At 39.0% G+C, this 15,687-nt stretch overlaps 1 protein-coding gene across 1 annotated transcript in view; it reads left to right on the top strand.

Moving 5' to 3' along the window:
• Positions 1–12,972, top strand: part of LOC149244943 (Rhodanese/Cell cycle control phosphatase superfamily protein) — a 170,576-nt gene extending 157,604 nt beyond the window's left edge. The window contains exons 4-6 of the mRNA XM_089457628.1: positions 11,724–11,862; positions 11,997–12,099; positions 12,624–12,972. Of these exons, the coding sequence (XP_089313754.1) occupies positions 11,724–11,862; positions 11,997–12,099; positions 12,624–12,741 (360 nt within the window). The 3' untranslated portion in view covers positions 12,742–12,972. The remainder of the gene's footprint in view (positions 1–11,723; positions 11,863–11,996; positions 12,100–12,623) is intronic.
• The last annotated feature ends 2,715 nt before the right edge of the window (positions 12,973–15,687 follow it).

Below are 15,687 nucleotides of genomic sequence, written 5' to 3' on the forward strand. Positions count from 1 at the left end.
GGAACATAGGGTTCGACAGCTGAGGAACCGCCTGGTGGACCAAGTTAAGGTCCAATGGGACAAGTATAGTCCTGGATCAGCAACTTGGGAAGATACAGAGGACATATGCCAAAGATACCCTAATCTATGTCAATTTTGAAGAACTTTAAACTATGTTTAGTATATATTTACTTCACTACAATCAGAGACTCAGAAACATTTTTGAATGATTATGAATAAACGTGAAATTTTGGGGCATAATATATGTTTAATTCCTGCAGGTACATGGATACTAAAACAATATATGTGGTTCATTTTACTAAATTATAGTTGTCGAAGTAAAGTTAAGACAGTTGAATGATTTTACTTCTGATAGAAATTAAGATATTATAGATCTGATTTATTTATACATGTCAATATGATCAATGGGATAGAAATCAGGAAGTGAATACATTCTAGATGAAAGTCAAAAGACATGCATGGAATATGGAAAAATATGTTGTACTGTAGTATCATAAATGAATTAATAAGTGAATAATATGTGAGTTATTTTGAATATGCTGATGCGCATTTTACGGATGCATGGATAAGTGTACGATTGCAGGTAAAAGAAAAACCAATTACCGGGATGACCACGTGATGACAAAATCTCAGAACAATTAAAGCTCCAAGTGATTCTATAATAGGGTGTTAGCCCTGAGTTCTATTGGGAGGGGTGGAGGTGTTGCCCACCGTTTATCCTCCGAACCCTGGAGTCATGGGAGGACTGTGCGAGTCACGCTCCCCTAGACGTGTGATGATGACTGCCGGATGCCTACTAAGGATCAGGTCGGTATAACCGACGCTGTCACCTTAGAGTTTATGAATGGTCGGGTCAGTAAAACTGACGCCATGGCATACTCCAGTAGAGGACGGATAGGATGGGAGCGGAAGAGATTAGGAAGGATAGGTTGATTTTAGAATAGCTTGGGAACCTGGATGGAGCACGATATATCCATTAAAATCATAAACCTAAAATTCTAATTTTGTTTTAGTCTCTTGACATTAAAATAAAATTTTAAAACTAAGGGGGTACTAATTACTATCATAAGTAATCAGATAAGATAAAACTCTAAACTTCGGGACGAAGTTTTTTGAAGGGGGAGTGTATGTAATGACCCATTTATAAAAGTTAAGAATTAATAAAAATAAATAAATATAATAATTAATTAATATAAAGTTATAAACTTTATATTTAATATAATATTAATGAAACTTCATATTTAGAATATATATGTAAATCATATTAAAAATACAAAACAAACTTTATAATTTAGAAATGGAATACCCAAAATCAAATACATTAAACATAATAGAATTAAACGCCAAACCACGTGACTGAGTCATAAAGCACGAAGGGATTAGCTTCTGGTCTGAGAGACGTGGACAGGAGCGTGGCATCAGGGAGGGAGGCGGTGGTTGCATGCGGGAGGGCGGCCACTGCCAAGCCCGTGGTTAAAACCGGAGGTCTGATCCGAGAACGGGGGGAAAAAGAACAGAGCTAGAAACCAGAGGAGGAATTCAGCGGTGAGAGAGATTTTGCCATTGGAAGAGCTTTAATCAGTCTAAGGTTCTGGGCACGGGGGACAGTAAGCTTCTGTTGGGAAGCTTACTGGATTGGGCAGCCAGGCTTTGCTCAGTCTAGGCTGGGTGGAATTGGTTTCCCGGTAATTGGTATCAGAAGCAACCACAACGCCATCAACAACACCAGAGCAACACCAGAGCAAGCAGCAGTTCAGGTAGGTGTCCAAATTCTTTTACTGTATTTCAGTTCAGTTTTGGTTCTTACTGTATTTAGTTCTGGTTATTTCCGAATTTCAGTTTATGGTCGTTATATTTTGTCACATCATTAATGACTCATCTCTAGGTCCAAATCATTGCCACTTATCCGTTCCATAAGGTGCTACGTGTCTACCTCTCGTACTGCCACATGTCACCTTGCTATAAATAGAAATGCCAAAAATAGTAGCTCCATCCTTAAAAAATAGGAAAATATAGGTTTGGAACAAATAGGGTGACACTGCCATATACAGTATGCCTAAAAATATTCATTGCTTAAAATACAAATTGTCTGCATGTCCACAATATTATACTCATCAGACTTAGATTTCCATGGGAAGTCCAAATATATTGTCTACATTGTCATGCAAAGACTAATAAAAATAGAAATATCTTGGATTTTGACAAAATCACCCTCAATGGACTCAATTTTCAGTGGGGAGTCTCAATATGTAACAAGATTTGACATGCAACCATTGCTCAAAAAATAAATGTCTCAGATGCCCATGAAGCCATACTCATTGGATTTATCTTTTAGCAAGGCATTCAAATCTGTGATCAAAATTTACATGCAAGTACTGCTAAAAGTAGAAAATGATGGCATGTTTATCGAAACTAGCGCATCGAACTTAGAATCTTGTAGGGATCCCAAATATACCATTATATTTCACATGTGAGTCTCTAGACCAAACCTGCTAAAAATAGAAAGTATCATGTATGTTACCTAGAAATGTCTCACTCTAATCCTGATTTCATAAGGAATTTGAATATGTAATCAATACTACCATGCAAGCCTCAAAATTATATCTCCAAAAAAGTAGAACTGCTAAAAATAATAACTCTCTCCAATCTATGTAAAATTGTGTCTGAAGCATCACTGATTCCATCCTACAGCTAGTCTTCTTGGAACCAATTTTCAACCCAAGAAAAATCATATATGTTTATGTCTCTAAATTTCTAGCATGATGAAATGTGTTGGCCATTAACCCTCTAATTTGCAAGGGGGAAAATTTACGAGTTAACAATGGTGATTGAAGGGGACGGGATCCCTTGGAGGGATGTCAAGAACCCAATGATCTTTGCAAGTTGTCATCTACATATTTTGCTGAGCATTTTGAGACTAAGTTGAATTTTTTCCCTTTGGGACCGAGTGCATTGGGAAAAGCATACTACCTTAGGAAGCATGAACATGCTGAAAAACTATGAGACTACCGTGTTGAGAATTGTCTGATGGATATACCATCACCAAACAATGCATACAGACTGAATAAAAACTACCATGTGGGAAAGACATATAGGACCTAGGTGTACATAGGACATGGGCTGGACTAGCTCTATTACCCACTGGCATGTGGGTAATCCCCATGGGATATTTTCCTTAATTTTGATCCAACTTACTAGCCAGTATCCACACATTGATCCACAAATAGCCACTCATGGTCGCCTCTCAGCAACTCTTCGGTTAGTGATTATCTTTCCTCTAGCCAATTCTTGTGATTAAATTGGGTCTTCAAATATGACGTATGCTAACCATCTTTGTATTAAGTGTTTTCATTTAATGGGTTAAGGCATTCTAATGTGTATCATGGGTTAAATTGGATAATTGACCACTTTTCACTATATTCTTGTTCCTGTGCTTCACCTGGGTGGTTATCCCCTGTCCCTAGCCAAGTGTGACCCTCCTTGAGGTCTTTTATTTAACTATGTAAGAGGGGCATGTAATTGTGCTTCTGAAGATTACTTACATCTGTTTTTGTTTTGCCCTTTCGCAACTGCAATATGGGAGGAAGTCGGTTTTCTGCTCAAAATCAATGTACAAGCAGATCATACCTCTATAATTTCATGCTTCCAATTCTGGTCTTCTCGGCTGAAAGCATACAAAACTCTCCCGATGTATGTTTTCTAGGGTATTTGTTGATCCAGAAATGCCTACATTTTCAAAAACAAGCCCCTAGATATTTTGGCCACTAGTCTCAAGATTGTCGCATACTTCAATGAGATTACCCCTTGTTTTTTTCGATTGAAAAAAAATAGGGGCATGAATAGGAGGCACTAATTGATGATAAGTGTCCATGGTAACCCTTAATTACCATTTTCTGCCCTTTCCCTTGTTACATGTCTCTTCTTCTGGCTGATTTCTTTCTACTCACATTTATTGGTTCCTTGTGTACCATTTCCTTGAGTAGTGGCCTAGAAACTTGGCCCTAAGCAGTTGATGCAGCTGAAAGAAAGATTAAAACCTGCGTAGCCATGATGAAAGAAAAATGTTAAAAGGAAAAATATGGCTGGGACAATGTGTAAATGTATAGACAAAAGTCTAACATAAGCTCTACCCCCTATCATTAGTCCTCACCCAATTCCTAGCATATCATGATCTATCTAAATGAAAGAAACTCTTGAATGTCCCAACCCCAATGTGCAATAAATTGCTACATTTTTAAGGGGCAATGGATGCATCTAATGAAGCTTGTAACCCAAACTATCCATGCAAAGAAAAAAAATATTATTGAAAGAAAAATATGCACATGAGGGCTGGTAAAAATAGGTCGAGGAAAGGGTAACTCTGACTCTGGTCCCATGTGTTGATGTTTGTAGCTCAAGAAGGTACTTTTGCACAAGCCTGAGTTTCTAGGCATGATCCAAACTTTAACAGGAACACAACAAATTACAGAGATAACCATAAACACAGATATGCAACGGAAATAATACTTCATTTCATTAATGTAAAATACTGAAATATGCTTACAAACAGTGATGGAAATAAACCAGCTAGGGCGATGGTAGCTTATCTCTGAGAAGAGGTGTGGTGGCTACATGCCTCTGAACCAGTGTTTTACAACTCGGACTCGGACTCGGACTCAGCCGAGGATCGACTCCGACTCGGACTCCGACTCGGTAATGACTCGGCCGGCTCGATTTCAATGACTCGGTCGTTGTAAAAAATACATTAAATATTTATTTTTTTTATAAAAAAACATAATTTTAAATATTTTAAACATAATTTTAAAGATTTTCATTCATGTTTCCAAACACACAGTGGGTGAAGACAGTTTTGGAATTTATTGAAGGTGCTTGGCCCTTTCTTCTAGACCACATATGTATTATGAAGTATCTGTGGCTCCATTGAAGCTACCTGGAACTATAATCTTGAGCAGTCACATAAAATGCTTGAATCTCCATGTTCATTGCACATGCTAAGTATGAGTTCTGTTGAGGTTATGACAATGTTTGCATTAACAGTTTTGTTGGTGACTCTTCATCCTACAGCAGCATGTAAAAGTTGACATGTCAAAGAAGCAGCATAGCATGCCACAGGTATCCATTGAGATAACTGTAGAAATAAGTTTCAACTGCTTGAGAGGAAGAATCACATCAAACTGAAACTTCTGACATGGAAACTATTGAGTTCTTTTGTTGTAACAGGAGATTTTTTCTTGCAGAAACCAAATTCTGGCCCGATGTATTTAACAAAAGGTATTACTGAACATACAAATGCATTTCTGGACCTTGACTGTGGTTATAAGAGATTGAAAATAAATAAGAAATAAATTGTGTAAACATGTGTACAAGAAGAGAAGTGGTCAGAGAAACAGGCAAAACACCAAGAAATAGCCCTACATCAAAAGGAATGGCTCAGGCATCTCTAACTTGGATACAGCTAAGTGTAATGAAATGAAGCGACGAAATCCAAAAATAAAGATATTGAAAAAAACACAGTATTAAACATCTGAAATCGAATTTCGAAGAAATATCCACAGATTCCACACGTAAGTACAGTCCCAACCCAAATTCAGTTAACCGGTATTAATGTTATATAAGTTCAAGGCTCAAGCACTGCTACAGGGATAATCTTAGCCCAAATGCTAGTTAGCACTAAACCGTCTTGACTCATAACACTTATATTGTGATTTGGGGAGTGACTCGGCCAGCTACCCGGTTCGGTTGACCGAGTCACATATGACTCGGCCGAGTCATTGGATGACTCGGCCGAGTCATATGTGACTCGGTCAACCGAACCGGGTAGCTGGCCGAGTCACTCCCCAGGCCTTTGACTCGGTTCGACTCGGCCGAGTCGGAGTCGATTCGGCCGTTTTGTAAAACAATGCTCTGAACTGTCTTACAATGAGGCTCGAAGGCCTATTTATTGTTGAGAAACAATGGAAAACCCTTCACATCCCAAAACCTAACCCTAGAATATGAAACGCCAAATTGTGGGCCTCGTTTTGGGGTGAGTTCGACAGCCAACTTCCCGGGGTCGCGAATTGGTCATATTATCTCCGTTTGACGCGCATGATAGCCCGTTGGAAAGATCTCTTTGAGGACTATGACGGAAAAGGCGATTTTTTGGTAGAAAAATCACTGGTAGTAGATTTCCCAAAAAACGTCGTTTAGGGGCTCAAAACAGCTTCGGAAGTTCAGGACTCGAAAAACTGCTAAAAATAGCAAACTGTGCTACAATTTAGGAAACTGAAAAGACTGAAAGAGACAGTTATGGGGGTCCAAATGGGCTAGGTGGGAGGCCACCAACATCCACCTGGATCATTCCTCCCCCCTTAGGAAGCAATGGTCCCCATTGCATTGAGTTCCTCCTTGAGATGAGGAAGCTTCTGCTGATCTGGGTCCTTGGTGAGCTGTTCTGCAATCTCTAATGTGTCCAGAAATGGTGGGAAGCAGGGTCGATGATGGTCCACATTGAACACTCGGTGCAAGCCAAGGAATGGAGGAATGCTGTGCTTCAAAGCATTGTTGCCTGTAGCCTTGGTACTGGTGTAAGGACCATGTCGGAGTCGCCTGAGTTTCTGATGGGTTCTGGTAAGGCATTCTCTCTGCAGATGTAACCAAACTTTGTCGCCCACCTGAAACTTGTGTGGTACCCCTGTGGGTGAGGAGAAGTTGTTCCTGTGTCTTGTCATGACCGTATCCCTTTGCTATTGCTGCTGCATGGAGGAACCCTTTGCGGGGGTCATGGATGTAGCAATGATCTTCCCCTTACTTTGGGAGCGAACCAAACAGAAAATGAATTTCCTAGTCTGGGAGATGAGCTTGTTGCCTTTCTTAGTAGTGATCAAAGAGGTGGCGGTAGGTGGGGCTACCTCCAGTATCCTGTATAATGAATTATCCAAAGAAATAATGACAGCGCGAGGCCTTGACTCATACACAACATGTCGCCTCCACAAGTATGGCTGACCTAATAGTACATCGCAAACATCCAGAGGTGTAACATCACACAATACCTCGTCTGTGAAGGGCTTGATGCTGTAGGGAAGGCAACACTGTTGTCGAACTTTGAGATCTCGTCCTTCGTGAAGCCACCCAATACTGTACGGCTGCGGGTGTGGTGTAGTCGGTAGGCCCAACCGCTTCACGACCTCTGCTGAAACAAGGTTCTTTTGGCTCCCACTGTCAACAATGAATTGTAGCGGTGAACCCTTCACCCACATTTGTGAGTGGAAAAGGCGCTCCCCCTCCTCTGGGTCTTCAGGCTCATTCTTCTGGATCTTGGCGGTGGCAACAGTGGCGCTGGGCTCCGCATCAATGATCTGCTTCCCTTTGCCATTCCCCTTGTCAGGTTCTGGCTCAGGGTCGGAACATGCATCTGATTCGGAAGCCTTCAACTCGGCCACCAACGACTGCTTGGTCCGACACTCACTTGTGTTATGAGTGGGACTCTTGTGGAACTCACACCACTTTCCTGTGTCCTTCTTCGGCTTCGTGGTGTTGTTATTTTCTTGCGGCTTCGAGGGGTTGTCTTGGGTCACCCTGCCTTGGCTTTGTCCTTTGGGCTTCGGATTTGCAGATCCAAAGTCTCGCTTCTTCTGTTTGAACTTTTGCTCAATTTTGACAGCGTATCGGTATGCTGTGCCGAGTGAGGAGATGTTCAAGAACTCCATCTCTTCCTAGATGTATCTGTGCAAGCAGCCGCAGTATTTGAGTACCAGATGCAGCTCAGAATCTTTGATACCCAACTGTGTGCGAAGGGTATGAAAAATGTTTGTGAACTCCTGCACATCTTGGTCTCGTCCCTGCCGCAATGTGGTCCATTTGATGTATTTGTCCTCATAGCTTTTGACAGGGTAGTACTGCTCCTTGATGGCATCCCGGAAGTCATTCCAAGTGGGTGCGGCCGAAAATAGTGAGCATGTACTTTCATCCTTCTACTCGCAGTATGTTTCCCACCAGTCCTTGACGTGGGGGGCTGCTTTGAGAAGAGCGAAAACAATCTTTTCCCGACTCGAAAATTCATGAACAGAAAAATAACCCTCTAGCAGATTTAACCATTTATCTACGGCATCTGCGTCTATCTGACCCTCGAATATGGGGATTTCAAAATTAACTTGTACCTTAAAGGGCGTGGCGTTTCCAGAGTAGCTGCTGGAAGCTGATGCGTCGCTTCTGGGTAGCCGCTGAAGGATCTGGGCAAAGCTGTCCATCATCGCGTTCCACTGTCGCTCGAGGGCTTCTTCGAGCAAGATTTTGATAGGATCTCCTGCCCCCTCGTCTTTCTTCTCATCCGCCATGGGAGGCCGTCGGGATTTGCGAGACTGGTCTTGCAAAGGTTCGACCAATTCAAGCCCTAACTCCTTATATCTTGACCTCGTTGGGGACATGCAAAGAAAAACAAAGAAAAAGCAGACCGCTCTGATACCACTGATCCGAACTTAAACAGGAACGCAACAAATTACAGAGATAACCATAAACACAGATATGCAACGGAAATAATACTTCATTTCATTAATGTAAAATACTGAAATATGCTTACAAACAGTGATGGAAATAAACCAGCTAGGGCGATAGTAGCTTATCTTTGAGAAGAGATGTGGTGGCTACATGCTTCTGAACTGTCTTACAATGAGGCTCGAAGGCCTATTTATTGTTGAGAAACAATGGAAAACCCTTCACATCCCAAAACCTAACCCTAGAAGATGAAATGCCAAAATGTGGGCCCCGTTTTGGGGTGAGTTCGACAACCAACTTCCCGGGGTCGCGAATTGGTCATATTATCTTCGTTTGACGCACATGATAGCACGTTGGAAAGATCTCTCCGAGGACTACGGCGGAAAAGATGATTTTTTGACAGAAAAATCGCTGGGGTAGATTTCCCAAAAAACGTCATTTAGGGCCTCAAAATAGCTCCGAAAGTTCAGGACCCGAAAAACTGCTAAAAATAGTAAACTGTGCTACAATTTAGGAAACTGAAAAAACTGAAAGAGACAGTTATGGGGGTCCAAATGGGCTAGGTGGGTGCCACCAACATCCACCTGGATCAAGGCATATGGAAGCCACCTAATAGACCCTTAACCTTAGTAATTACATTAGTGATTAAAGTAATATCTTTTATAAGACAAAAGTGAGTTAATCTAATAAAATGATTTTTTTTTTTGCATTAGTGAATTAGATGAATCTCAATTGTTGATCTCAAGTGAGGTGAGATCTAATCTCAATTGTCAATCACTTTGGAGATTAAGGTTGTGGATTTGGTCATAACTCAAGCTTATAAAAGAAAGGCTAGGCTAAGGGAGAAGACACATTGAGTGAGAACAAGACATTGAGAGAAGGACATCTCAGTGATTGGGTGGAGAAGGACTTCCATTCAAGTGTGTTGGGTTTGAGGAAGGTGCAAGGAGCAACAAGGGAGATCCAGATTAGCCAAGTAGGGTTTGATCAGCAGGATCAGATCCAAGTTCTCATTGTATGTATTTTCGTCAGTGGGCCATTATCCCAAGAAGGAAGCCCTTGTAAGTTTTTAGTTATTAATGAAGAACCTATTTGAAGAGCAAAAATATGTGTGCATGTGATTGTGTTATTGGTGCATTTAACTTGCTTCTGTTGATTATTTTGTTTATGTTAAAACTCTAGCCATGTTATTATTCAATAGATTTATGTAATCTACTAGGAAGTAATTAACTAGGTGCTAGGGTTAGAATTAACATGGTATCTGAGCTTGACCTCTGAAATCAATCTCCAAAAATGGACACAGACCAGGTTTATACAGGTGTTACAGGGGGCCAAGTTTGGGCCAACGACCTTACGAGGTAGAAATTTAATTTTTCAGGCGTGGTTATATGGATCGACTTCGTATGTTGTGTAGGGGCTGAAGAAATCGTTGGTAGCAAGGGTTGGGGAGAAAAAGTTAAAACAAAATTTTCGCTGAGGGAGTCAGACGACGCAGCTGGATAAAGTTTAAATAAAAATTAAAATTAAAAAAGGGTTGTTGACAATGTTATGAATATAAATATGTATCAAATAAGCATAACAATGATAATAATAATAAGTACAATTAACAATTATGAGAGGACATGTCTATTAGTTGGGACATGACTATTCATGAAAGGGCATGCTTTCTGGTATTTATATGGTGCCCTCATTGTATTCCATGATATCATCCATTCATACATTTATATATTACAGACATGTCCTCTCATAATTATTAATTGTACTTGTTATTATTATCATTATTATGTTTATTTTATATGTATTTATGTTCATAACATATGACAAGAAGTTGAGATACTTTTCATGTAACACTTCCAAATCTCACAAGGCTAGACAAGATAGTCAAGAATGTAACCATGGGCTTATAGCCTTGATAATTTACAATTAGATTGATATGTTGATCTCTTTATCTAGAAATCACTTATCTACTTTATAAAATTTTCAGTTTTCAAATATATTCAAGAAAAATAATTCAAGATGAAGAAAATAAAGAAACTGAAGATGCATTCACATAAATGAATGGGTAAATAAATGAATGACTCAAAGCATTAATAGGCCAAGTTTGAAAGAAATCAACAAATTTATTATTAAAATCCAATCTGAGTTTCAACAAAAATCTGTTCAAACAATCCTCTGTGAGGGTTAGGGTCAGAAGAATACTTTAGATGCCAAGATGTCCAAATAATGATACAATGGAAACCCAGTGCCCAAAGAAAACAATAACAGTAGTTTTTGCTGAATCACTTCCAATAATTGCTAAATAACATTAAATTCTGCAAGAAATCAGACTAATCAGCACTGAACTAACTAAGAACTTTTGAATAGAATGAACAGAAAATTAAATCAAATCAATTCACCTTGAAGAACAAAAGCAGAGAAGGCCAAACTATCTTTCTTTGCTACCTTTCACGCTGTCCCTTGTTATCAACAAGATAGAGTTAGTCCTAGAAAACTCAGAAAGGAGAAATAAAAGAATAATAATAATCTTTCAAGCTGTAATGTACCTCCACAAGTAATTCTCCCTGATAAAAGAATGATAAAATCTTTCAAGCTGTAATGTACCTGCAATGAAATTGTGAGGAAATCATGGTTTTATGTTGTTTAAAATGCATTTTTGAATACATAAATGGATTCAACGCCTTGAACACTCCCTGTGTCACTTGGCACTTGGATTTTGCAGATTTCACAAATCAAATATGTAATTCCAACAAATATCTGCTGGATTTCAGGCAAAATTGACTGGAAAATATGCCTAAAAGGGACCCAAATGTAGAAGATTTAGACTATGGCTTATTTTTACAGCCTGCGCACTTGCTACTTGCATTTGGAGTTGCAGTTGTGGTTATAATGAAATAGAATTTTAAAGTTCCGTGTTATTGCAGTATTTTCTACTGGATTACAATCTATTTTTGTGGGACCCATCAAACCCACAATCTTTCGTTTTGGATTTCTTGGTGGTGCCATAAACTGATTTGTGGATCATATATCATCTGCGATAGTTACTTGATTCTGTTGTGGTACCTTCGAACAATTTGATGCTTCGTACTAAGCTCTTCTCTGCTACATGTTTCTATCCATAGTTGACTGACACAATTTATGTCATTCTCTTCTTGAAACTAGTTCCAGTATACCATCTTAAAGCTTGGTTCATAAATTGGTTAAATTGATAAATGCATTTCCCTTGTATGTTTACTTGGACCTGTTTTTTCCAGTATCATCCAGAAGGAGCCATCAATGTGGAAATTTACAGATTAATAAAAGATTGGACGGCATGGGATATTGCTAGACGTGCTGCATTTGCATTCTTTGGTATTTTTGCAGGCACAGAAGAAAATCCACAGTTTGTGGAAGGTAAGTTTTTCTTACGACTGTTTATTGTCAGTCTTCCAATCAGTTACCTTCTTACAGATTCGTTCCAATAGTCAAGGGTGCTCAATGTGTGATTTCAAATTTGAAAGCTTATGAAAGTTGTGTGTGTTTGGTAGATGTGAGATCAAAACTGGCAAAAAATTCAAAAATCATAGTGGCATGCTCGGCAGGGGGCACCATGAAGCCGACACCAAATCTTCCAGAAGGTCAGCAATCAAGGTAAAGTTTGTTTTCCTTTAATCCTTGTGGATTATATGGCTTACGGTCCATGGTTTCATGCATCTCTGAATTTTCAGCTGGGAAAAAAATGTGAATCATAGAGTTGAAAGTCCAGACCTATTTATGTGCAAGAGGTGAGGCTCTACAAGAAGCATTCTGTGATCACGTGTTAGCCATGGCCATCTTTCAATAGCTAGAACAATCTCACTATCTCTGATACCCAGGCCCCAAATCATACGGTTTTAACTTTTCACCTGACTCATAGCAGATGTTTTTCTGCTCTATTGTATTTCAACGTGTAAAAGGAAACTAAGGTAAATGTCATTTCTTTTTTCTTCCTCCAGCGTGGATCATTCATGAATCTACTTCTGATTATTTAGTACAACCACATTGTATTTACGATTTTTATTTCAATGACAGCCTTTTTCTCTCCTACTTCAGCATCATGTAATATATTCAAGGATGTTGGATTTCAAACATTTCAAAACTTAATTTCAACATCTGACAACAATTTTTTTCTGCAGATCTCTGATAGCTGCATATTTGTTAGCACTTGATGGCTACACAACTCTTTTACATTTAGAAGGTGGTTTGTATGCTTGGAACAAAGCAGGCTTACCAGTTGAATATGAGGAAGATTAACTTCTCGCATTCCATTAGATTTTCCTGAGCTCTGGGATGCAAATGGAGTAGATGCCAGTGACTTCCGAATGTCTAGATTGCTTAGTTAGGAAATGCTCTATGCACTCTTTGTATTGCTGTCATTCCTTGCTGTTCCTTCTACTCCCATTGAGCTCTTTAGATCATCTTTGAACGCTAATATAATTTCATTTCAAATGTTTCCTGGATTATCCAGGTTTCAGTTGTTGGCAATATCATGTAGTCTGTTGTATCATAATCATTGTGTATATGTCCTCTGGACTTAAAATCCTTTCAGATTGCTAAATAGCAATGTTCCACCAAGACTCCGGTGTGGGGAGACGCGGGTGCGGGGAGACGCACAGGGGGGACGTGTGGGAGTACCCTCAAATTTTAGGGAAATTTCGGGGGTGCGGGGAGTCGTCGAGGTGTATATATATATATATATATATATATATATATATATATATAATTCAAGTTCATATTCATTGTTCACTGTTCGATAATGAAAGCATAAAAATATTAAATAGACAATTGAAATTTGAATCATTGATCCATCCTCATCATTCATTTTGATACATACATCCTTCATATGACATACTCAAGTGACAAGTCTCATTATTGAATTAATTATTATTCATACAAACCATGAGATTCAAAAAAACAAAAATAAAAATCAATAATAAAATTTTCAAATACATTGATCGATATCATTCATCATTCAATGGTTCATCATTCTACAATCTACATTGATTTAAAAACTAAATTCATCATCCATCATTCTAGAATCTAAATTGAAAGCAAAACATACTAGTATATTTTCAAAGTTTGAACACTAAATCTATATAACTCAAAGTTTCAAAGTTCAAACTCAAAAATAGTTAAGAGTGAAATGGAAATGACTTTGGGTTGAAATGAAATGAGCTTTTAAATTTAAGGTTTAGGCTTTTAAGTTTTAGTTATTTAGTTTTAATTTTAATTTTTTCTTTTAGACTTTTAAGTTTTAGTTATTTAGTTTAAAAAAAATAAAATTTAATGGTTTTGAGTTTTTGATTTTGAATTTTGAATTTTTAAGTCTTATTAGACAAATTTAAAGGGGGACGCCTAGGCACACCCTTTTTGGGGAGTCTAGACTCCCATACTGAAGGGGGACGCCCAGAAGCACCCTTTTTGGGGAGTCTTGGGGAGTCTAGACTCCCACACTGGGGAAACGCACCCCCTTGCGTCTCCCCCAAAAAGGGTGCGTGGGGAAACGCACCCCCAAGAGACTCCCCGTCCCGGGTGCGTGGGGTGCGAGGGGTGCGCGCACCCGACCCTGGGGGACGCGTCCCCGTGGAACACTGCTAAATAGTGGAAATCCAGAGCATGATACCAATTGCTCCTATTGTTTGTTGTCGATCTGTCTATGTTAACATTTCATGAACTATTCGAGTGGGAGGGATGCCTTTTCCCTATAATTCTGACTGAAGAAACCAATAAGAAAGTTCAGATTGAAGATTTGTATTTCATAGCAAATACCAAGTCATCATGATGTGTGAAGGTATGTGCCAATTCTCAATTTACTGAACCACACCTGGCATGTTCTTTTCATTGTAACTATAGTGGTTCATCAAACATGTTAATGAAAAATTTAACTATGCATAATTACATTGTTATTATAGAGATGATAGTGGCTGCTAAAGTCTATGGAGGTGTACATACTCTACGGCATCTAGACACAAACTTGTGATGTCTTATGAGGAAACACATGTTCTTAACCATTAGGCCCACTCAAACTCGGTACTGGTCTATCATATTACATACATTTTGCAAACCACTGTAAAGATTCAATGGCTGTCAAAGATGGGCATTTTCATTGAATCTATGGGAAAAACTGTCTTTAAGCATTGCGTCGATGATCCATATATAGTCGTATCTAGATCGTGCAAGGGGTGGATCTAGATCAATGTTTTAAAAATCGGCTGGTCTAAATAGGTAACCGGTCAAACCATCCAGTTAGCAAGCCCACCAGGTCAAACCGGTTTAAAAACCCGGTTTATCTCCTCATTTTGCCTTTTTTTTGCCCTAACCGGTCCTAACCCACGCAACAAATTTGATGCAGCGAAACTGCAACTTTATATAATTCGTGTGGCCTGTGGGTTATGGGCCCACACATTTGGTTTTTTTATTTATCATAGCCAGAATTTAAATAACTTAAAACCCCTGTTTCCCAAACTATTAGACCTCGATCTCCTTTGTGGAACCTAAACAAATTAAAATCTTGTTTAAAGCTTATCGTGTTCGAAAACTATGCTAACCATCACACATCTTCTGGAGAGATATCTGTCAGATCTCGTTCATACATAATGAAAGGCTGGGATCGATCCAGAATTCAACTAGATTAAATCACAATGCATAAGATATCGCGTCCGAAATTTAAATTAAAGCTCGTGCATCTTTCGACGTGATTACCGTCAGATCTGACCTCTTCAAACAGACGGTCACGATTAACTGAGCTATTAACTCAGTTTTATAAAATATCGCGTCCGCTTTTAGAATTATCTTCCGCGCTTGTTGGCGCGCAATATCCGTCAGATCTGATGGGTCTGTCCGATCGGACGATTCAGATCTTCTAAATAGATCATCATTGATCCATCCTGTGATCAATGATGATTGTCAATACATTCAATCTTTGTCCGCTTTCAATCGGCGATCAACAAATTAAAGCCTCAAACATCAGACTCCACTAAAGGTTTTAAGTTCGCACACAATTTCCCGTATTTAACAGAGGACTCAGCCTATGACTTAAGGAATCAACAAAACCAAATTACATAACAAAAGATCACGCCGAAACAAGTTTTGAACACAAAAATCCTTTCATTCATAACAATATTTACATATACATTTAGAACATCTCGTGCTCTAATCTATTCTCCCACTACTTAGCTCTCTCTAACACTTTCTAACACT

Source organism: Pinus tabuliformis, chromosome 7, assembly GCF_031772625.1.
Source record: "Pinus tabuliformis cultivar Carrire ecotype Pingquan chromosome 7, CPIR1, whole genome shotgun sequence".
Lineage (NCBI taxonomy): Eukaryota > Viridiplantae > Streptophyta > Pinopsida > Pinales > Pinaceae > Pinus > Pinus tabuliformis.